The sequence below is a fragment of the Anabrus simplex genome, chromosome 2 (genome assembly GCF_040414725.1).
Source record: "Anabrus simplex isolate iqAnaSimp1 chromosome 2, ASM4041472v1, whole genome shotgun sequence".
Taxonomy (NCBI): domain Eukaryota; kingdom Metazoa; phylum Arthropoda; class Insecta; order Orthoptera; family Tettigoniidae; genus Anabrus; species Anabrus simplex.
The window spans coordinates 182,800,120-182,824,459 of record NC_090266.1 but is presented as its reverse complement, the minus strand read 5'-3'; the positions used below and the strand labels follow the sequence as shown (position 1 = coordinate 182,824,459).

The window sequence follows — 24,340 nt, the reverse complement described above, 5'->3', positions numbered from 1 at the left end:
TTCGGATGAGGTGTCGATCTTCTCGAGCGATGACCTGGTTTGTGTGACAAGACCCATCTCGTCGTGTTCTACGGCGTTCTGTGAACCATTCTGTACACACCCGTTGCACTGCCGACACACTTCATCCCACACGAGCAGCAATTTACCGGATGGATGCACCACATTCTCTCATGACAATAATGTGCCCTGTTTCAAACTCACTCATTTGACGGTACGGTTCTCGCATACGTCTGCGAGGCATCCTGCACGTCTGCTCAAGTCACACCGATCCATTACCTTCGGTTTATAGCGACAACGAAAGCCGCAGGCACATTTTACCAGTCGGTGGTGGTGCGCCGTGATATCAATGTGGTCCTTGAACCTAAGGACCGATATGGTTCGAATACTAATAATTCTTCAGAACATACTAGTGCACACGTCCTTGAATATGAACTTTCCATCTCTAGTCTTTCAAGGTATTCTGGTTTTTATGAACATGAGTGTAGTTTCAATTTTCCACTGTCAAACATCCATTTTTTACTTGTATGTTCTTGTTTATGCTTCTCTAACTTGCAAATATTGGTAGGCTATTGACATTTGAAAGAGCTTTGAGATATAACATTTTTCTGCTTTGAAGAACTCTTCTCGCTCATGTAGTCATTTCTAAGGAGAGAAGCAACTATCAAGATACGCGAATAAACTTCTTGAACATCATCTTCCTCGACATTCTTTCAATGAAAATCAAATTATACGCCTGATTTTCATATTGCATTTCTATAACGTTAAGATTGTGGAAATGTACATTAAGTAGGCCTACTCTGTATTCTACAGCTTTTCAAGGGTCATTCAATATTGATTGAGACTCAGATAATTATTTAACATAAGAAAGAGTTATAAATGGGAAAGTTGGTATGAACAGTCATCATTTTACGTTCCACTAATTTCCCATGTATTATTAGAATTGCCCAGTGGATTATATTAGGCGATTATTCACAGGGAGCGTGAATCTTTCCGGATTAGTGCATCTGCTGCAGATATTTTCAGAGGTCTCATGGAAATGGACATGCCATTTGCTTCTGCACCATGACAGTGCCAAGTTGAACACAATTAGCATGTTACTTGGTCATCGGATTTTTCACCCAAGGCGGCCGTAGTTCGAATCCTGAAGAAGACATGTGAAATTTTTAAAATGGAAAGTCGTGTCTATGTCGTTTTGATTCCACATAGAACTGGAGGATCCGTGGTTATGATCACGACATCAACATCGCGTAAAACTCCAAGCCTAATTGTCTTTACAATCCTCACTGTAGAACGTTTACTATCTGTAAGGTTTAAAGTTCTACAACATCCAGCAAAATCGACGGTGTTCCTTCAGTAAAATGAAAAAAATGTCTCTGTGGACGAAAAATGTCAGTATCTGACGAATTTAAAACTGCTGCCCACCAGTGTATTCCAACTGCCTCTAAAGAATTGTTTGCTGCTTCCATTCGCAGGCGTCCCGGCCATTATTAATGGTGTGTGAACGTCAGTGGAGTATATTGGATATCCTACGATGTATAGTCCTCTTGTCTTCATGAGCAGCCTCACTGAAGTGTCAAATAATGTAAATCGGCCTTCGTATATGAATGTCGAGTCAGATCATCAGCCGTGATGTATAAATTATTAGAATTCCTTTTGAAAAATCTTCAACCGAATCTACTACATCTAAATCTTATGCAAAGAAATGACTTCATTTCATCCTGTTTCTCCTGTTACTGTTCCTGATAAAACCAGGCCAGAACAGCAAGGGATTGCCTGTCTGAATTGCAACTCGTAAGAAGAGCGGAACCAAACATCACTTCACCACATCTGCTTGCCATGATATAGAAGAAGCAGGACTGCCTGGGCGGAATATTTTACCTCCCTGGCGATCTCGCCAGCCACCGAGCACACCAGGGCTCGCCGCAGACATGGTCGCCATCCCCGCCTCCCAGCCAAGCACTAAAACACCAAACCTGTATAGTCTGTATCCATAACCCCGTGACGTCACTCAGATGTACAGGGAAGACTTCCTTTCGACAGAGTATAATCCTTTATCGATCATGTCTCCATCCAAACAAAGCTAAGAAATCACGAAGAATGCACTTAGGCTTGAAAGAATTTATGAATATTTCCTAAATATACGCAGTAAATAATAAGTTTTGAGAGTAAAAATGGTAGGAATTAGATCAAACATTTAGTGAACCAAACGTACCTTTCTTGAATATTCTTAGCACTTTTTGCGGAATTTGTTACTAGAGCTCCCTATGTTGACTCGTATAATAATGGTGCTGTGTGGTGTAGTGGTCAGTGTGATTAGCTGCCAACCCTCCGGAGGCCCGAGTTCGATTCCAGGCTCTGCCACGAAATTTGAACAGTGGTGAAATGAAATAGCGTATGGCTTTTAGTGCCGGGAGTGTCCGAGGACATGTTCGGCTCGCCAGGTGCAGGTCTTTTGATTTGACGTCCGTAGGCGACCTGTGCTTCGTGATGAGGATGAAATGATGATGAAGACGGCACATACAACCAGCCCCGGTGTCAGCGGAATTCACCAATGATGGTTAAAACCCGGTACCCCTATGAATAAAGACCAGCACGCTAACCATTTAGCCATGGAGCCATGGAGCCGGACTGAACAGTGGTATGAGGGCTGAAACGGGGTCCACTCAGCCCCTGTATGTCAACTGAGTTGAGGGGGTACGATTCCCTCCTCAGCCATCCTCCAAGTGGTTTTCCGTGTTTTCCCACTTCTCCAGTCAAATGCCGGGATGGTACCTAACTTAAGGCCATGGCCAATTCCTTCCCTCTTCCTTCTCTATCCCTTCCGATCTTCCCATCCCCGCACAAGGACCCTGTTCAACATAGCAGGTGAGGCCGCCTGGGCGATTTACTGGTCCTCCTCTCCAGTTGTACCACCTACCCAAAGTCTCAAGTTCCAGGACACTGACCTTTGAAGCGGTCCAGGTGGGATCCCTCGCTAACTGCGAGGGAAAAACAAACCCTGGACGGGAAACGAAATAAGAAAGAATAATAAGAATGTATGGCTTTCGGAGAGGCCCTGGTGCACGTCTTTCGAATTGACGAGCATTAGCAACCTGCGCGTCTAGAAGTATGAGGACTGCCTAGGATGAAATTTAATGTTGAACTCTGCGCAAATACACAGTCCCCGAGACAGAGGAATTAACCAATAAATGTTAAAATCCCCACACGGCCTGGGTTCAACCGGGGGACGCCTTGAACCAAAGGCCAGCATGCATGTTAGCCACGGAGCTGGACATTTGACTGTTGATATCAGCATTATAATATGCTCTCAGTAAACTTAAATTGGAAATTTCATCGAACAGATGTTGTTAATTACCGTTTACATAACAGGAAATTATATTGGACTTTTTCGCTTTCAGAGATGAACTCTCTTGTAACTTCAAATTTAACATTAAAAAAATAATTTGGTGTATTCAAGAAGCTAACTCCTTAAAGCCTTGCTGTATTGGCAGTAGTCTATACTCTCCCGCCACACGCTATATTGTTCAATCGTTTTGACTCCGTATAAAGTACTGTATATTACATTATGATGGTTCTCACATGGTGGAAAGAGCTCGAACGGGTAAGTTTATTTACTGTTGAAGAAATGAGTCGCATACTCCATGTAATTAGTTACGGTATAATCGAAATAAGAATGTAACAGGCTTACGATTTCATGGACAACAAACCTGGGTACTTTGTGTGTATGTGTGTGTGTGATAGGATAGGAAATGGCTAGGAGTGAGAAAGAAGCGGCCATGTCCTCAATTAGGTACAGCCCCAGCATTTTCTTGGTGTGAAAATGGGGAACCAATGAAAACCATCTTCAGGGCTGTCGACAGCCGGGTTCGAACCTACTATCTCCTGAATGCAAGCTCACATTGCGCCACTATGATGAGGAATTTAGGAAACTACTTGTCAGAAGTTTTGTTTGGAGCTTGGTCACTTACGCCTCCGAAACTGGGATTTTAATAACAGCAGATAAAGACTTAAGGCTTTCAAGATATGGTGCTGGAGGAGGATGTAGAAGGTACCATGGACCCAGAGAGTGACTAACGGGGAAGTACTAGCTCGTGTAAGCGAGAAGAGGACGCTGCTGATAACAAGTACGAAAAGGAGAAATTGTAAGTTTGGTCAGTTGGTCACCTACTGCGACATTCAGGATGGTTTTATGACCTTGCTGGAGGAAAAAATGGAAGGACGTAATGCAAGAGGGGGACTAAGGCAGGAATTCATGGACGAGACAGGAAGAGAATACAGTAAAATGAAGAGACAGACCCTAGAGAGAAAGAATCTGAAGCCCACAACCTCTGGGTTGAGGAGAAGAAGATGACCATCGCTAAGATTTGAACGCGTTCAATTCAAGTATCCACAGAAAAACTACGACATACACACAGACGTTACTCTCTTAGTTTCAGCATGGTGTAGATGTTGAAGTGATCCATGATGTCGGTGGACAATACTCCTAGAGTCTGCGACTTGCCGGGAGCCCATGGACTCGGACTGACTATACAGTATATGTTCGATAAGTAGCTCTTCCTGTGTTATGCAGCTTGATTTGACTTCATTCGCAAGGATTGCTAGCAATGCTAGATGTCTGAATAGAATGACTGCTGCCTAGGGCTTAGGTGTTGGCGGTTCAGGAATGCGCGTAGCTTCCGGCTTGTGAGATGAGTTGGCAAGGAACCAGATGTAACGGAAATTGCGAGGAAAATTACATGTAGGTATGCTTTCATGTTAAAAGTCTGCTTCGCATATACTATAGGACTTATTGTAGTAGTGGCAAACATGCATCACATGTTAGGCTGATGTAGAAAGGTACATCGGACGAAGCAGACCATCAGAATCGTTTGCATGTCTTTAATGTGTTGTTCAAAGAAACCCCTATTGCGTCGCAGGTTGAAGGTAGGCATGTCCGCTCTGTGGACCTTGCGAGGCGGTCCCATTTATCCCTACAGCAGCAAACATGATATGTATTTTTCCAAGTGCTACCAGTGCCATCTTTACTAGCTTACACCAAATTAACAGTGAATAGAAAACAACATAACTATGTTCGTAACTGTTCATAATCCCTACGTAATATTTAGATTCTCTTAAGAAAATGAAAGAGATGTCCTAACATTATTGTTAAATAATAATAATACATACATACGGAAACGAAGTGGGTCTTAAACAAATTAGATTGGTTGGTATTTTAAATAAGTTAGTAGATTTGAATCAATCATTCCACTACAAAAAAGCTTTCGAAAGTACTGTGAGTCTACGACTGAATGTTATTATTATTAGCACTAGTAGTAGTAGTAGTAGTAGTAGTAGTAGTAGTAGTAGTAGTAGGAAGAGGAGGAGGAGGAGTATTCAGCTGTTGGACTGAATGGTTAGCGTTGAGGCCTTCGGTTCAGTGGGTCTCGGGTTCGATTCCCGACGAGGTCGGGGATTTTAACCGTAACTGGTGTAATTTCTCTGGCTTAGGGACTGGGTTTTCGTGTTTTATTATTATTATTATTATTATTAAAGCTGTCCGCCTCTGTGGTGTAGTGGTTAGCGTGATTAGCTGCCACCCCCGGAGGCCCGGGTTCGATTCCCGGCTCTGCCACGAAAATTTGAAAAAGTGGTATGAGGGCTGGAACGGGGTCCACTCAGCCTCGGGAGGTGAACTGAGTAGAGGTGGGTTCGATTCCCACCTCAGCCATCCTGGAAGTGGTTTTCCGTGGTTTCCCACTTCTCCTCCAAGCGAATGCCGGGATGGTACCTAACTTAACGCCACGGCCGCTTCCTTCCCTCTTCCTTGCCTATCCCTTCCAATCTTCCCATCCCTCCACAAGGCCCCTGTTCAGCATAGCAGGTGAGGCCGCCTGGGCGAGGTACTGGTCATACTCCCGAGTTGTATCCCCCGACCAAGAGTCTGAAGCTCCAGGACACTGCCCTTGAGGCGGTAGAGGTGGGATCCCTCGCTAAGTCCGAGGAAAAAACCGAACCTGGAGGGTAAACAGATGATGATGATGATGATGATGATTATTATTATTATTATTATTATTATTATTATTATTATTATTATTATTATTATTATTATTATTATTAAAGCCTCCATGGCTCAGGCGGAAGCACGCCGGCCTCTCACCGCTGGGTTCCGTGGTTCAAATCCCGGTCGCTCCATGTGAGATTTGTGCTGGACAAAGCGGAGGCGGGACAAGTTTTTCTCCGGGTACTCAGGTTTTTCTTGTCATTTTTCATTCCAGCAACTTTCTCCAAAATTATTTCGTTCCATCTGCCAGTCATGAATCATTGCCCCAGAGGAGTGCGGCAGGTTTCGGCAGCCGGCACAATTCCTATTCTCGCCGCTAGATGGGCGCTTCATTCATTCCATATCTGACCCTTTCAAATGACTGGAAACAGGCTGTGGATTTTCATTTTAATTAATAATAATAATAATAATAATAATAATAATAATAGTGAGCGTCAGTATATCAGTGACATAGCTGCTGGCTTCCCACCCGGAAGGGATAGGTTCGAATCGCGGACGATTCTGTGTTGAGATATTCATGTCAAGAATCACGTGGCGTCAGGAAGGGTATCCGGCCTTAAACCCTTGGCTAAAATGAAAATGAGCCCGAGGATATCCAGCGAGCCCGGAAATATCTGGGATAAGCTGAGGAAAGTATAATTAATGGTACTAATAGTAATCGTATGACGGCAGCTACCTTATTGCGGACTTTTTCATTTGACGCAACTTAGACTGCCTGCTTGGGACTTAAAACCATTAACATCACTGCTATTAATTTCGACGTTCGGTTTTATTCTACCAGATGACAGAGAACAGGATATCTGTTGGGCGACCTATTTCTGAGTTTTCTTTAATTTTGTCGGATAAACAGTAAATGTCTCTCCAGAGATATTGTACTCGCCGACATCGCACGACATGGTGTGTCGAATGGACTTTTCTCCGTCCTTCGAAAAATCCAACAACCTCTCCCGGATTTGAGCCCGCGATTTTGGGATCTGGAGGACCACAGAAGGAGCTAATCTGACATGCAGTGCCTCTGAAGACATGTAAGTACGAACCTCAAATGTCCGCCGTCCTTGAAATGGGATGTCCTTCTGAAGTGCACAGACATTTCCTTTCTACCCCATTTCACACAGAGGTCCATGTTGTAGTTGCCAGTGCCCGATCGTAACCGAGTTTCTCGAGTTCAAAGAAGAAGACGTATTGGAAGACTAGCAAGATACCCGTGCTTCGCTACGGTATTATACTGAAATTTATAATTGAATGCTTATTGTTTTAGATATATAATCCACCGAAATTCGCGGTCTGACTCGTTTTCTATTAGATTACGGCATGTTTCCTCCCATTTTTCAATCTTCTTTTCCAGCAATCGATTTCGTACTTCCCGGGCTAGGCTCAGGTATTCCTCCCGGTCAGTTGGGTCCGTAAATCTTTGCCATCTTTTCCTATAATCATTTTTAATATGGATAAAATCCTTCAGGAGATCCGGCGTGGTGTCATATTGGGTGCCTAGAAGGCACTGAACCCGCGGCCGGCCTGCATTCTTAGTCATTACCCGTCCAGGAGCCGTTTCCAGCGCGGTCCGCACATTTGACGACGGTCCGGAATATTATTATTATTATTATTATTATTATTATTATTATTATTATTATTATTATGTGTTGCTGGAATGGATGATGACAGGAAAACCGGAGTATCCGGAGAAAAACCTGTCCCGCCTCCGTTTTGTCCAGCACGAATGTCACATGGAGTGAACGGGATTTGAACCACGGAACCCAGCTGTGAGAGGCCGGCGCGCTGCCGAGGATCCTTATAAGTACATTAAGAACAGTAAAATCAATTGGTCTCACCTCCTTCTACACCCCATCGCCGTTAAGTTTATTTACCGGCACCCCCCCCCCCCAAAAAAAATTAAAAGAAGGCTTGTTTCTTATGTTTAAAGAAGATTTCAAACACCAATGTTCACGTCTATTACCTTCAGTTTTGAGATATAAGTATCCCCATAAAAATAATTTACTTTTTTCACTTCATTTCACACTACTCCCCCCCCCCCCTCCGTGAATTTTCCCGCAAAAAAAACTTGTTTCTTTAATAGTAAAGGATCTTCTAAATACCAATTATCACGACTCTAACTTCTTCAGTTTTTGATTTGTGTGTCCTCATGAAAGGAATTCAACTCCTTTACACTCCCGCCCTCCAAGATGGTTTCCCCCCAAAACGCGTTTTTCTTTGTTTTTAAAGGAGATCCAAATACGAATTTTCACGTCTGTAACAACTTTAGTTTTTATTAGATGTATGTATTCTCATTCAATTAATTCAATTAATTTTTCAATTCTTTCACCTCCCCCCCCCCCTTCATTGGATTTTCCGAGAATACGTGTTTCTTTATTTTTAAAGCAGATTGCAAATATCAAATTTCACGTCTGTAACATCTTCATTTTTGAGATATCAGTAGCCTAATTAAAAGAATTCAACACCATTTTCAGTCACTTTTACCCCCCCCTCCACCCAAGTGGTATTTCCGAAAGCTAATAATACACGTTTCTTTATGTTTAATAGAGATAAAAAAATACCATTGTTCACTTCTGTAACATGTTAAGTTTTTGAGATAAACTGTAAAAATTCTCATTTTAAAATTTCACCCCTTTTGAGTTCCCCTTAAGTGGAGTTTCCAAACACAAATCACCTATGTTTCTTTAGATTTACAGGAGATTACAAACACCCACTTTTTACGTCTGTAACATTTTACGTTTCCAAGATATTCTGTAGATATAGTCTTTCAAAAATTCACCCAATTTGTCACTCCTGTTTAACCGCCATTAATTGGATTTTCCAAAACTAAAAAATGCGTGTTTCTTTATTTTTAAAGGAGATCCCATATACAAATTTTAAGTTCTGTAATATCTTTCGTTTCTGAGATATATGTATCCTCATTAAAGGCATTCAACCCATTTTTCACCCTTTTACACCCCTCCGATTGGGATTTACAGGAAACAAAAAAATACGTTTTCCTTTATTTTTAGAGGAGATTCTACCTACCAATTTTTACATGTGTAAATTTTAAAGTTTTAAGACATTTTAAAAAATTTACCTCCCCCCTTTTTACCCCCCAATATTTGGATTTTTCAAAAACGAAAAAATACGTGTGTTTATTTATTCTTAAAGGAGATTCTAAATACCAATTTTCACATATATAACCTTTAAAATTTTTGAGATAGATACACTCATTTTAAAATATTACTCCCTTTTCACCCCCCCTAAATTGGATTTTCGAGAAACAAAAAAAATACGTGTTTCTTTATTTTTAACGGAGATCCCAAACACCAATTTTCAGGTCTGTAATATCTTCAGTTTCTGATATATAAGTAGCCTCATTAAAGGCATTCAACCACTTTTTAGCCCCTTTTCACTCCTCCTATTGCGATTTTCCGAAAACAAAAAAATACGTGTTCCTTTATTTTTAATGAAGGTTCTAAATACCAATTTTTACATCTGCAAACTTTAAAAGTTTGGAGATATAGATTCACTCATTTTCAAAATTCACCCCCTTTTCACCCTCCCATTAATTGGATTTTCCAAAAACAAAAAATTACGTGTTTCTTTATTTTTAAAAGAGATCAAAAGTACCAATTTTCAGGTCTGTAATATCTTCAGTTTCTGAGATATAGGTACCGGTATCCTGATTAAAGGCATTCAACCCATTTTTCCCCATTTTCACCCTTTTTCACCCCTCCTATTGGGATTTTCTGAAAACAAAAAAATACGTGTTTCCTTATTTTTAAAGAAGATTCTAAATACCAATTTTTACATCTCTAAACGTTTAAAGTTTTGAGATATAGAGCAACTCATTTTAAAATTTCACCCCCGTTTTCACCCCCTTAGCGAAGGAATATCCAAAAATCCTCTCTTAGCGAGCACCTACGTCTTAATATGAATATATCCCCAAAATTTCATCTCTTTATGTCCAGTAGTTTTGGCTCGGCGATGATGAATCAGTCAGTCAGTCAGTCAGTCAGTCAGGACAAGTTATTTTATATATATAGACTAGCAAGATACCCGTGCTTCGCTACGGTATTATACTGAAATTTATAATTGAATGCTTATTGTTTTAGATATATAATCCACCGAAATTCGCGATCTGCCTCGTTTTCTGCGAGAATCCACCAAAATTCCCGATGTGACTCTTTTTCTATTAGATTATGGCACGTTTCCTTCCATTTTTCAATCTTCCTTTCCAGCAATCGATTTCGTATTTCCCGGGCTAGGCTCAGGTATTCCTCCCGGTCAGTTGAGTCCGTAAATCTTTGCCATCTTTTCCTATAATAATTTTAATATGTATAAAATCCTTCAGGAGATCCGGCGCGGTGTCATATTGGGTGATTTGGCGGCACTGAACCCGCGGCCGGACTGCATTCTTAGTCATTACGCGTCCAGGAGCCGTTTCCAGTGCGGTCCGCACATCTGACGACGGTCCGGAACATTATTATTATTATTATTATTATTATTATTATTACTATTATGTGTTGCTGGAGTGGCTGATGACAGGGAAAACCGGAGTATCCGGAGAAAAACCGGTCCCGCCTCCGGTTTTTCCAGCACGAATGTCACATGGAGTGACCGGGATTTGAACCACGGAACCCAGCTGTGAGAGGCCGGCGCGCTGCCGCCTGAGCAACGGAGGATACTTATAAGTACATTAAGAACAGTAAAATCAATTGGTCTCACCTCCTTCTACACCCCACCGCCGTTAAGTTTATTTACCGCCACCCCCGCACCCCCCCCCCCCCAAAAAAAATTAAAAGAAGGCTTGTTTCTTCATGTTTAAAGGAGATTCCAAACACCAATGTTCACGTCTATTGCCTTCAGTTTTGAGATATAAGTATCCCCATAAAAATTATTTACATTTTTCACTTCATTTAACACTACTCTTCCCCACCCCCCTAAGTGAATTTTCCCGCAAAAAATACTTGTTTCTTTAATAGTAAAAGATCTTCTAAATACCAATTATCATGACTCTAACTTCTTCAGTTTTGATTTATGTGTCCCCATGAAAGGAATTCAACTCCTTTACACTCCCACCCTCCAAGATGGTTTCCCCCCCAAAACGCGTTTTTCTTTGTTTTTAAAGGAGATCTAAATACGAATTTTCACGTCTGTAACAACTTTAGTTTTTATTAGATGTATGCATTCTCATACAATCAAGTCAATTAAATTTTCAAATCTTGCAACCCCCCCCCTTCATTGGATTTTCCGAGAATACGTCTTTCTTTACTTTTAAAGCAGATTGCAAATATCAAATTTCACGTCTGTAACATCTTCATTTTTGAGATATCAGTAGCCTAATTAAAAGAAGTCAACACCATTTTCAGTCACTTTTACCCACCCCCCACCAGCCAAGTGGTATTTCTGAAAACTAAAAATACACGATTCGTTATGTTTAATAGAGATAAAAAATACCATTTTTCACTTCTGTAATATGTTAAGTTTTTTTAGATATACTGTAAAAATTCTCATTTTAAAATTTCACCCCTTTTGAGTTCCCCTTAAGTGGAGTTTCCAAAAACAAATCACCTATGTTTCTTTACATTTACAGGAGATTCCAAACACCCACTTTTTACGTCTGTAACATTTTACGTTTCCAAGATATTCTGTAGATATAGTCTTTCAAAAAATTCACCCCAAATTGTCACTCCTGTTTAACCGCCATTAATTGGATTTTCCAAAAACTAAAAAATACGTGTTTCTTTATTTTTAAAGCAGGTCCCATATACAAATTTTTAGTTCTGTAATATCTTCAGGTTCTGAAATATAAGTATCCTCATTAAAGGCATTCAACCCATTTTTCACCCTTTTACACCCCAATACCAATCCTATTGGGATTTACAGGAAACAAAAAATACGTGTTCATTTATTTTTAGAGGAGATTCTAGCTACCAATTTTTACATCTGTAAATTTTAAAGTTTTAAGATGTAGACACTCATTTTAAAAAATTCACCCCCCCTTTTCACCCCCCAATATTTGGATTTTCCAAAAACGAAAGAATACGTGTTTCTTTACTTTTAAAGTAGATCCCAAATACCAATTTTCAGGTCTGTAATATCTTCAGGTTCTGAAATATAAGTAGCCTCATTAAAGGCATTCAACCCATTATTCACCCTTTTACACCCTTCCTATTGGGATTTTCCGAAAACAAAAGAATACGTGTTTCTTTATTTTTAAAGGAGATTCTAAATACCAATTTTTATATCCACACACTTTAAAAGTTTTGAGATATAGATACACTCATTTTAAAAAATCACCCCCTTTTCACCCCCCATTAATTGTATTTTCGAAAAACAAAAAACATACATGTTTCTTTATTTTTAAAAGAGATCCCAAACACCAATTTTCAGGTCTGTAATATATTCAGGTTCTGAGATATAAGTAGCCTCATTAAAGGCATTCAACCAATTTTTCACTCCTTTTCACGATTCCTATTGTGATTTTCCGAAAACAAAAAAATGCGTGTTTCTTTATTTTTAATGAAGATTCTAAATACCAATTTTAACATCTGCAAACTTTAAAAGTTTGGAGATACAGATTCACTCATTTTAAAAATTCACCCCCTTTTCACCCTCCCATTAATTGGATTTTCCAAAAACAAAAAAATACGTGTTTATTTATTTTTAAGAGAGATCAAAAGTACCAATTTTCAGGTCTGTAATATCTTCAGTTTCTGAGATATAAGCACCGGTATCCTGATTAGGCATTCAACCCCTTTTTCACCCTTTTTCACCCCTCCTATTGGGATTGTCTGAAAACAAAAAAATACGTGTTTCCTTATTTTTAAAGAAGATTCTAAATACCAATTTTCACATCTGTAAACTTTTAAAGTTTTGAGATATAAACACACTCATTTTAAAATTTCGCCCCCCTTTTCACCTCCTTAGCGACGGAATATCCAAAAATCCTCTCTTAGCGAGCACCTACATCTTAATATGATTATATCCCCAAAATTTCATTTCTTTATGTCCAGTAGTTTTGGCTCGGCGATGATGAATCAGTCAGTCAGTCAGTCAGTCAGTCAGGACAAGCTACTTCTATATATATAAAATAGCTTGTCCTGACTGACTGACTGACTGACTGACTGATTCATCATCGCCGAGCCAAAACTACTGGACATAATGAAATGAAATTTCGGGGATATATTCATATTAAGATGTAGGTGCTCGCTAAGAGAGGATTTTTGGATATTCCGTCGCTAAGGGGGTGAAAAGGGGGGTGAAATTTTAAAATGAGTGAATCTATATCTCAAAACTTTAAAAGTTTACAAATGTAAAAATTGATATTTAGAATCTTCTTGAAAAATAAGGAAATACGTATTTTTTTGTTTTCAGAAAATCCCAATAGGAGGGGTGAAAAAGGGTGAAAAAGTGGTTGAATGCCTTTAATCAGGATACCAGTACTTATATCTCAAAAAATGAAGGTATTACAGACCTGAAAATTGGTACTTTTGATCTCTTTTAAAAATAAACAAACCCGTATTTTTTTGTTTTTGGAAAATCCAATTAATGGGGTGTGAAAAGGGGGGTGAATTTTTAAAATCAGTGTATCTATATCTCAAAACTTTGAAAGTTTACAGTTGTAAAAATTGATATTTAGAAACTTGATTAAAAATAAAGAAACACGTATTTTTTTGTTTTCGGAAAATCCCCTGTAGGAAAGGTGGAAAGGGGTGAAAAAAGGGTTGAATGCATTTAATGAGGATACTTATATCTCAGAAACTGAATATATTACAGACCTGAAAATTGGTGTTTTGCATCTCCTTTAAAAATAAAGAAACACGTATTTTTTTGTTTTTGGAAAATCCAATTAATGGGGGGTGAGAGGGGGTGAATATTTAAAATGATTGTATCTATATCACAAAACTTTTAAAGTTTATAGATATAAAAAATTAGTTTTTAGAATCTCCTTTAAAAATAAAGAAACACGTATATTTTTGTTTTCGGAAAATCCCAACAGGAAATGCGGAAAAGGGTGAAATATGGGTTGAATGTCATTAATGAGGCTACTTTTATTTCAGAACCTGAAGATATTACAGATCTGAAAATTGGTATTTGGGATCTACTTTAAAAATAAAGAAACAGGTATTTTTTCGTTTTTGGAAAATCGAAATATGGGGGGTGAAAAGAGGGGTGAATTTTTAAAATGAGTGTATCTACATCTTAAAACTTGAAAAGTTTACAGATGTAAAAATTGGTATTTAAAACCTCCTTCAAAAATAAAGAAACATGTATTTTTTGTTTTCGGAAAATCCCAATAGGAGGGGTGTAAAAGGGTGAATAATGGGTTGAATGCCATTATTTTAATTAAGCTTCTGATATCTCAAAAATGAAGATGTTACAGAAGTGAAATTTGATATTTGGATTCTGCTTTAAAGTAAAGAAACACGTATTCTCGAAAAATCCAATGAAGGAGGGGGAGGTAGATAGAATTGAAAAATTAATTGACTTAATTGTATGAGAATACTTACGTCTAATAAAAACTAAAGTTGTTACAGACGTGAAAATTGGTATTTGGATCTCTTTTACAAACAAAGAAAACGCGTTTTTGGCGGGGGGGGGGGGAATCATCTTGGTGGGCGGGTTTGGAAAGGAGTTGAATTCCTTTCATGAGGTCACACAAATCAAAATCTGAGGAAGTTAGAGTCGTGATAATTGGTATTTAGAAGATCCTCCACTATTAAAGAAACAAAGTTTTTGCCGGAAAATTCAATTCGGGGGGGGGGGGGGGGGAGAGGAGTGTGAAAGGAAGTGAAAAAAGTGAATTATTTTTATGGGGACACTTATATCTCAAAACTGAAGGAAATAGACGTGAACATTGGTGTTTGGAATCTCCTTTAAACATAAAGAAACATGCCTTTCTGTTATTTTTGTGTGTGTGTGTGGGGGGGGGGGGTAAATAAACTTTACGGCGGTGGGGTGTAAAAGGAGGTGAGAATAGTTGATTTTACTGTTCATAATGTACTTATAAGGAGCCTCCGTTGCTCAGGTGGCAGCGCGCCTGCCTCTCACAGCTGGGTTATGTGGTTCAAATCCCGGTCACTCCATGAGACATTCGTGCTGGACAAAACGGAGGCGGGACAGGGTTTTCTCCGGATACTCCGGTTTTCCCTGTCATCATTCATTCCAGCAACACTGTCCAATATCATTTCATTTCATTTGTCATTCATTATCCATTGCCCCAGAGGAGTGTGACAGGCTTCGACAGCCGGCACAATTCCTATTGCCGCCGCCAGATGGGGCTTTATTCATTCCATTCCTGACCCTGTCGAATGACTGGAAACAGGCTGTAGATTTCTGATGTACTTATTCTGATCATAAACCGATCATTTTTTATCTTTCCTGGGTTCGTTTTCAAGAGCCATATTTTCCTTCGGAGAACGTTCTTAGATTACAGTAGATTCTCCTGGCATATAAATAAAAATTTAAACACCTTTGAAATAAGCGATAGGAATGAGATTAACCGTCTAATTGACCCAACTGACCGGGTGGAATACCTGGACCTAGCCCGGGAAGTATGAAATCGATTGCTGGAAAGAAAGATTGAAAAATGGTAGGAAACTTGCCTTAATCTATTAGAAAACGTGTCAGATCGTGAATTTTGGTGGATTCTCTCAGATAACCAGTCAAATCGCGAATTTCGGCGGATTATATATAAAACAATAAGCATTCAATTATAAATTTCAGTACAATACCGTAGCGAAGCACGGGTATCTTGCTAGTTATATATATAGATAGACTGGCGAAATAAGTAATTGAAATTTTAGCAAAAATAAGCTGTACAAATATCGTATACAGGACGGTTGCAACTTAACTGCAAAGCCCTTTTAATAAATTAGCTGAAATCTAGATTTTTCTAAAAGAATATTTTATCTTCATTGATTAAGCAGTTCTTTTCGGATTGCGTTTTCATTTTCTTTAATAATTTAACTAAATCAAACATCTGCATTTACCTCTTCATGTGTGTCATCCATTTTAAATTTTACTATAAACAACGAAACTGTGGAGTTAATACTAATTAGTAATCTGTATCTGGCACCGCGAAGATGATTTAAATGGATTTACTAATTTTATTATTAATATATTTACTACCTTTGCATTTCTTTGCGTTGTTGTAATGTGGTTAATATTTCCAAATCAGTACAATGTAGGTAATTTTCTGTTTAGCTCTGTCTTATTTTTGACTTAAATCTTATTTTATGTTTTAATCAATGTTATAGCCTTAATATCCCTACGTATAAAAGACAACATGTTCAGGAGCCCTAACTTCACCACGTACAATAAATACATCTATCTATCTACCTATCTATCTATCTATCTATCTACCTATCATACTCTTTGCTGAATTTTATCTCGATTTAACCTAACATACTTTACTTGATTTGCCAAGACGATATTGCTAGATAGTCTGCAGATACTGAAGCTCTACCTGGTCTGCGTGACTACATCCTCAGGTTGGCTCTCGTGACTGAGTCCACGCCTCTCATACCAGACGGCTCTTCATATGAGCTCACAAGGCTGAGTGAACCTCGTTCTAGTCCTCGGTCGGGAATAAAATTCTTAAACTGGCCGGGAATCAAATCCAGCGCCTCCTGGTGAAAGGCAGAAACGCTACCCCTACACCACGGGGCTGGCAACCCAACATACATTAGTAAAATTTCTATGAGTTCACCCGATAGATAATCCTAAATTTGGGAACTTGACACGACAATTTCTGTAATAGGAAATGTTAAAGAATAGGCCAGTAAAATCACATGACACGCGACAATGATTTGTATTATTACGAAATAAATATTATTTATTATAGGCTATTTATTTATTTATTTATTTATTTATTTATTTATTTATTTATTTATTTATTTATTTATTTATTTATTTATTTATTTATTAACGTTTACACTCCAGGGTTGGTTGTTCCCTCAGATGCAGCGAGGGATCCCACCTCTACAACCTCAAGGGCAGTATCATGCAGTGTAAGACATTTTTCAGGGATACAACTGGGGAAGGGAACCAACACCTCGCCTAGGTGGCCTCATCTGCTGTGTTGAACTTGGGTCTTGTGGAGGGATAGGAAGATTGGAATTGATAGGCAAGAAAGAGGGAAGGAAGCAGCCGTGGCCTTAAGTTAGGTACCATCCCGGCATTTGCCTGGAGGAGAAGTGGGAAACCACGGAAAAGCACTGCGAGGATGGCTGAGGTGGGAATCGAAACGCCCTCTGATCAGTTGACCTCCCGAGGCTGAGTGGGACCAGTCCTTGTACCACCTTTCAAATTTCGTGGCAGAATCGGGAATCGAACCAGGGCCTCCGGGGGAGGCATTTAATCACACTAACCACTACACCACAGAGAAAGACAGGAAATTTATAACGGTATGAACAATTGTAACTTGATAAGTTAGGTAACAGTAACAAATGATAGAGTTTTCAAAGCTTGTAATAACTTGTTACAACAGCAAACACAAGAGAAAATAATTTTAAAAAACACAGCACAGAGAACGGTGTACTCTCCTCGCTGCAGGTGCAGTTTTGGCTCAAAATGCCCTCCTTGAGCGTCCGTACACAATGTGGCATCGTCGTTGCGCCTCGAAGTACCGTTGTGACAATGTTGAGGGGAGGAACCACTGACCCGCAGCACATGTTTCACTTGGAACGAAAATTCGCTCATATACTTCATGGGATACTGACCTTTAGATGAGAGAACCTTTCTGGTCAGAATTCTAAGCTGAAATATTATCACATAGTGGTTTCTCTAGGCCCAAAGGTGGCATACTGACTCCCCAGTGACAATGGCTCAGTCTCCAAATCGGTCGCACAAGACATACTTTTCAAGCGACCTCAAAATCTTCGGGTAAGAGATCTGGATTATATTGCCTTATTTCAACATTTCATATCACAATAACCGTTGTCTATATTCCAAACTAAAATATTTTGCAAAATGTATTTTGCGTCAATCCGCCTCTTTGATGTAGTGGTTAGTGTGATTAGCTGCCACCCCGGAGGCCCGGGTTCGATTCCTGGCTCTGCCACGAAATTTGAAAAGTGGTACGAGGGCTGGAACGGGGTCCACTCAGCCCCGGGAGGTCAACTGAGTAGAGGGGGGTTCGATTACCACCTCAGCCACCCTGGAAGTGGTTTTCCGTGGTTTCCCACTTCTCCTCGAGGCAAATGCCCGGATGGTACCTAACTTAAGGCCACTGCCGCTTCCTTCTCTCTTCCTTGTCTATCCCTTCCAAACTTCCCAACACCCATAAGGCCCCTGTTCTGTATATCAGGTGATGCCGCCTGGGCGAGGTACTGGTCCTCCTCCCCTGTTGTATCCCCGACCAAATGTTTCACTCTCCAGGACACTGCCCTTGAGGCGGTAGAGGTGGGATCCCTCGCTCAGTCCAAGGGAAAAACCGACCCTGGAAGGTAAACAGAAGAAGAAGAATATTTTGCGTAAAAGTAAATGCGAAATTCAACAAGGAATGTGTCTTTAAAATGATGGGCTTTAATTTCTGACCATCCTACATACCCGCTGAATCAGCTGCCAATAACAATATTATTTTACGCAAACCGCAGTTGTATATACGTCCTAAAAACATCTTTCCTTCAGGTTCGCACAGTAAATACACGACCTACACCAAAATAGGAACTGTTATGCCATAATAGTACTAAATAATAGAAAGCAGGAATGCGCTTCTTAAATGCTCTGATCTGTAAATTAACCGTCTATGAGACACAAAATGGATATTGTGTCCGCGTTGAAGCTATCACATGAGCTGTAATCCACACGCATTGCAAGAGTAAGCCGAACTCCACGGTGCGCCAGTCTTACATGTAATAGGTTCGGGGCAGGGATACTTCTGATTTATTAGTTTTTACCGTTTCATAATGTAGGCCTACGTTAAATATCCTCTTTTATGCACATTTCCAGTGAATGAAAGTGTATGTGTCCCTAAGAAGGGTCGATATGTTATCAACATGGGACGAAAACGGGATAGGTAGTGGGAGGGGGACCAAACTGCACTAGCAATGGTTCCTCGTATCACCTTTCAAATTTTGTGGCAGAATCGGGAATCGAACCAGGGCCTAGGCACGCCGCTATATGGATATTTTAGTGCACTCTTAACATAGCTGGTGTTATTGATCTGCAGGTTTCGGGGATGAGTTGTCGAAGGCGATTCAGATTTGTCTAGTTCCTGGGTGTAAACTGTTTCAAATGCCCCCACAGAAAGAATTCTAATGGGTTTAAATCCGGTAAACATGGCGGGCCAAACACAGGTCCTCTTCTTCCTGGATGTGTCTCATTCAGACACTTACGGATGGCCAACGTCCGAATGTGGTGGAGCTCCTTCCTGTTGAAACCACATCGCTAAACGTTCTACAAGTGACTCATCCTCCAACAGAAGTGGGAGTTCGTGGCATAGAAAGTGCAGGTAGAGTACGCCTGTTGCTGAGCGTCATGACCTCGTAACTCTATCACTTCTCTTTCTTGTTTTTTTTGTTCTTTTTTTTTGCTAGTGGCTTTACGTCGCAGGTCTTATGGCGACGATGGGATAGAAAAGGCCTAGAAGTGGGAAGGAAGCGGCCGTGCCCTTAATTAAGGTACAGCTCCAGCATTTGCCTGGCGTGAAAATGGGAAACCACGGAAAACCATCTTCAGGGCTGCCGACAGTGGGGTTCGAACCCACTATCTCCTGGATGCAAGCTCACTGCTGCGTAACCCTAATAACCTTCAAATAACACCGTACTGAGCTAGGTGCTCAAATGCGTCAGCCGCGTGTCGGTAGGTTTACTGGCAAGTAAAATAACTCCTGCGGAACAAAATTCCGGCACCTCGGCGTCTCCGAAAACCGATAAAGTACTTAGTGTGACGTAAAGCTAATAACATTATTATTATTATTATTATTATTATTATTATTATTATTATTATTATTATTATTATTATTATTAGTACAATTCATCCTCTTGCTAGAAGTGGAGGATCGTGTGATTTTTAAGATAACATAAACTTAAAATGTGTATTTGTCATTGCTTCTTCTGTAAAAAAACTCATGGCGCAACAGCCCCGAAGGGCCATGGCCTACCAAGCGACCGCTGTTCAGCCCGAAGGCCTACAGTTTACGAGGTGTCGTGTGGTCAATACAACGAATCCTCTCGGCCGTTATTCTTCGTTTTCTAGACCAGGGCATCCATCTCATCGTCAGATACTCCTCAAATATAATCGCGTAGGCTGAGTGGACCATGAACCAGCCCTTGCATCCAAGACAAGTCCATGACCTGGCCGGGAATAGAACCCGGGGCCTCCGGCTAAGAGACAGGCACGTTACTCCTACACCGCGGGGCCGGCTCATCTTCTGTAATTTAACTTGTTAAATGAACCCTGTATCAACTCGGTGTAGTTAAATAATCAATGTTAACAATGAAGTTGGAAATACTGTAGACCGACCGTAGAACATACACAGTCGGCCAGAAATGTATATCCAACTTTATGAAACCTCGCAGTTATAAATCGGTGACTACCTGCAATATTGGATTCAATATTTCTCACTAGTACTGTTCATATAAATTTTAAGAATAAAACTAAATTAATGTTAGGATAAAAACTTAATCTGAAGTGTATTACATCGTCACTGGGACGGGAAGCAAAATTATACAATGTGAAGCCATTTCTCGTCCGTCAACATTCACTTTATCGTCACTGGCGGCGCTCATACATTTGGAGCATCTTACAAATCTGACTTGAAATAATTGCGATTGTTCGGGCATAATCGATGTCATAACACAAATACTGTAAAAGAGTATTCCCATATACTGTATGTATGTTAAGTCATCAGCCCTAAGGCTGGTTTGATCCTCAACAGCTCCGCCATCAGCTGTCATAGATAGCCTAGGCATCACTGAAGAGGCGTACTAGGGAAATGAGGAGTGAGGTAGTTTCCCGTTGCTTTCCCCACTGAGCTAGAAGTTGCTATTACATATCAGTCTGCCTAGCCCACTGAAATGATGCACCAACCGAACCTTTGAGGAACATTTTCACACCATTCATAGGAGGGACTGGCTGCAGAAGGAATGGCATTACTAGCGTCGCTCATACCTAGGCCTAAGTCACTTTCATATTGTCAAAGCCAAGTACACTGACTGACAGAGCAAATGCAACACCAAGAAGGAGTGGTTCGAAAGGGATGAAAGTTGGGGGAAAAACAGAGACGGCACGGACGAATAACTGATGTTTATTTCAAACCGATATGCAGGTTACACAATGCGCACGGCATCGACTCAGTAGGATGTAGGACCACCGCGAGCGGCGATGCACGCAGAAACACGTCGAGGTACAGAGTCAATAAGAGTGCGGATGGTGTCCTGAGGGATGGTTCTCCATTCTCTGTCAACCATTTGCCACAGTTGGTCGTCCGTACGAGGCTGGGGCAGAGTTTGCAAACGGCGTCCAATGAGATCCCACACGTGTTCGATTGGTGAGAGATCCGGAGAGTACGCTGGCCACGGAAGCATCTGTACACCTCGTAGAGCCTGTTGGGAGATGCGATCAGTGTGTGGGTGGGCATTATCCTGCTGAAACAGAGCATTGGGCAGCCCCTGAAGGTACGGGAGTGCCACCGGTCGCAGCACATGCTGCACGTAGCGGTGGGCATTTAACGTGCCTTGAATACGCACTAGAGGTGACGTGGAATCATACGCAATAGCGCCCCAAACCATGATGCCGCGTTGTCTAGCGGTAGGGCGCTCCACAGTTACTGCCGGATTTGACCTTTCTCCACGCCGACGCCACACTCGTCTGCGGTGACTATTACTGACAGAACAGAAGCGTGACTCATCGGAGAACACGACGTTCCGCCATTCCCTCATCCAAGTCGCTCTAGCCCGGCACCATGCCAGGCGTGCACGTCTATGCTGTGGAGTCAATGGTAGTCTTCTGAGCGGACGCCGGGAGTGCAGGCCACCTTCAACCAATCGACGGGAAATTGTTCTGGTCGATATTGGAACAGCCAGGGTGTCTTGCACATGCTGAAGAATGGCGGTTGACGTGGCGTGCGGGGCTGCCACCGCTTGGCGGCGGATGCGCCGATCCTCGCGTGCTGACGTCATTCGGGCTGCGCCTGGACCCCTCGCACGTGCCACATGTCCCTGCGCCAACCATCTTCGCCACAGGCGCTGCACCGTGGACACATCCCTATGGGTATCGGCTGCGATTTGACGAAGCGACCAACCTGCCCTTCTCAGCCCGATCACCATACCCCTCGTAAAGTCGTCTGTCTGCTGGAAATGCCTCCGTTGACGGCGGCCTGGTATTCTTAGCTATACACGTGTCGTGTGGCACACGACAACACGTTCTACAATGACTGTCGGCTGAGAAATCACGGTACGAAGTGGGCCATTCGCCAACGCCGTGTCCCATTTATCGTTCGCTACGTGCGCAGCACAGCGGCGCATTTCACATCATGAGCATACCTCAGTGACGTCAGTCTACCCTGCAATTGGCATAAAGTTCTGACCACTCCTTCTTGGTGTTGCATTTGCTCTGTCAGTCAGTGTATAAGACAGAGACAGATCACTGAAAGTAACAAACTTACTCTAGCCTATACCAGAAGACATAGTGCACTGTAAACACTAGGTCCTGCCAGTAAAGGCAATAGTATTCCCATAACATGGAAAAAGAAAATTATATCTTGAAGATGTTGTCATTCCTGAACTTTCTCTTTGATAGCCATCAGATGATAGTCACTTTACCCTGCGGACGATCCTTCAGTTCTTTAAGTTAGATGTACCAAAACACCAAGCCGGAGCTCTGCCCTTTCAGGTGTGTGGCGATAGCAGACTGCAATACGAACTTTAGGCTGCTACCCGCCTTTCGATGAATCATTCGTTAGTCCGGTCACTCCACAGATGAAGTATTATCGGCACACTTTTTCTGGATAGATTTTTGTACGGGGTTGAGGAGTAAGGAGGGAGTTTTCCCGGTTCCGGTAGTGCTGCCAACTGAATGGAAATGAAATCTGAATTGAATTGATAATATGATCGATCGATATGAAGTTTCTAAACCGTTATTATCTTAAGCCAGCAACTGAGTCACATACACATTATATAACATTATATAACATTTCTCGATGCGAATCTTGTTCCTGTAGTTTGGCTTTGCTGTGTAAACAACAACAGTACTAGTACGTAAAGTGTTCGCCAGATGTCGCACAGCTATGCATAAGCGATTCATAGTTTGTGTTTCAAAGGTTGCCAGTACGAATCTCGAAGATTGCCGAGATCTACCGATTCAGCACTAGGGTGTAAATCTATACAGAAAAAGTGTGCCGAGAATACAACCTGGTGAGCAGCCGGACAGGCAGGATAACATAGCTCGGCTCCGCTATAGCTAGTGAGACTTGTCAATGCAGCATTGAAACCATCTTCGGACATAAAACATTTTATTAGTGAAATAATCATAGTTTAAAGTTCAATAGAGTGAATTGTGTACTAGTATCAGTTAGCTAATAATATGCAATGGCTGGCCCCCTAGATACGGGGCAGTCCATAAAATTGGCATTAGAGATATGTTATATGAAAGACTCACTACCGCAACTAGATTCAGTGAACCATGCTCTTTCGAAAGGATTATCACAACTTCAACCAGCACCTGCAAGTTATGATCACCAACAGTTAGCATGCTATTCTCAACAGCAACACCAACATGAACAGCAGCAGCAACAACAGCAACAGGAACAACATGACGGAGTTCTGAACACGGGCACTAATACTCCCTCACTACAAGAGAGACTCACATCTGAAGGTAACAAATATTCTCCCCAACACGGAATTGACTTACTGGATAATAGTACAGATGTGCCTAAGCATCCAGCTAAACGATTTTGCGGACAAATGGTAGGACAGCCCAATGGCAGTATAAATGAAGTAGAAAAGTTGATATGTCAAACGCCAGTACTTCAACATCTAGTAATTCCTCGGTTAGGACGTGCCAGTAACTAATCAAGCAAGTTCAAATAACCTTAGTTCTGATAAGAGAGCGCCTACCTATCACATTGAAGACAATATAGTCGCACAAACATAGGCCCGTATTGTATTTTCGTGGAATATATATTCCAAACAGTGTCACTGAATTGTCATGAATTGTAAAGTTCAAACCAGAATGTTATAACATCCAGATGGGCATTTGGTCTTACACTAACCTAAAACCAATACATAAAAAAACGATGAAGATAATACGATGGTAAATGGCCCTTTGTGAATAAGAAGAAGAAGAAGAAAGAAAAGAAAGTAAAGACTTTTT

At 41.0% G+C, this 24,340-nt stretch overlaps 1 protein-coding gene across 1 annotated transcript in view; it reads left to right on the top strand.

The window, feature by feature from the left end:
* Positions 1 to 24,340, top strand: part of Lmx1a (LIM homeobox transcription factor 1 alpha) — a 275,615-nt gene that overhangs the window by 54,963 nt on the left and 196,312 nt on the right. The window contains exon 2 of the mRNA XM_068226504.1: positions 5,347 to 5,369. Within this exon, the coding sequence (XP_068082605.1) occupies positions 5,347 to 5,369 (23 nt within the window). The remainder of the gene's footprint in view (positions 1 to 5,346; positions 5,370 to 24,340) is intronic.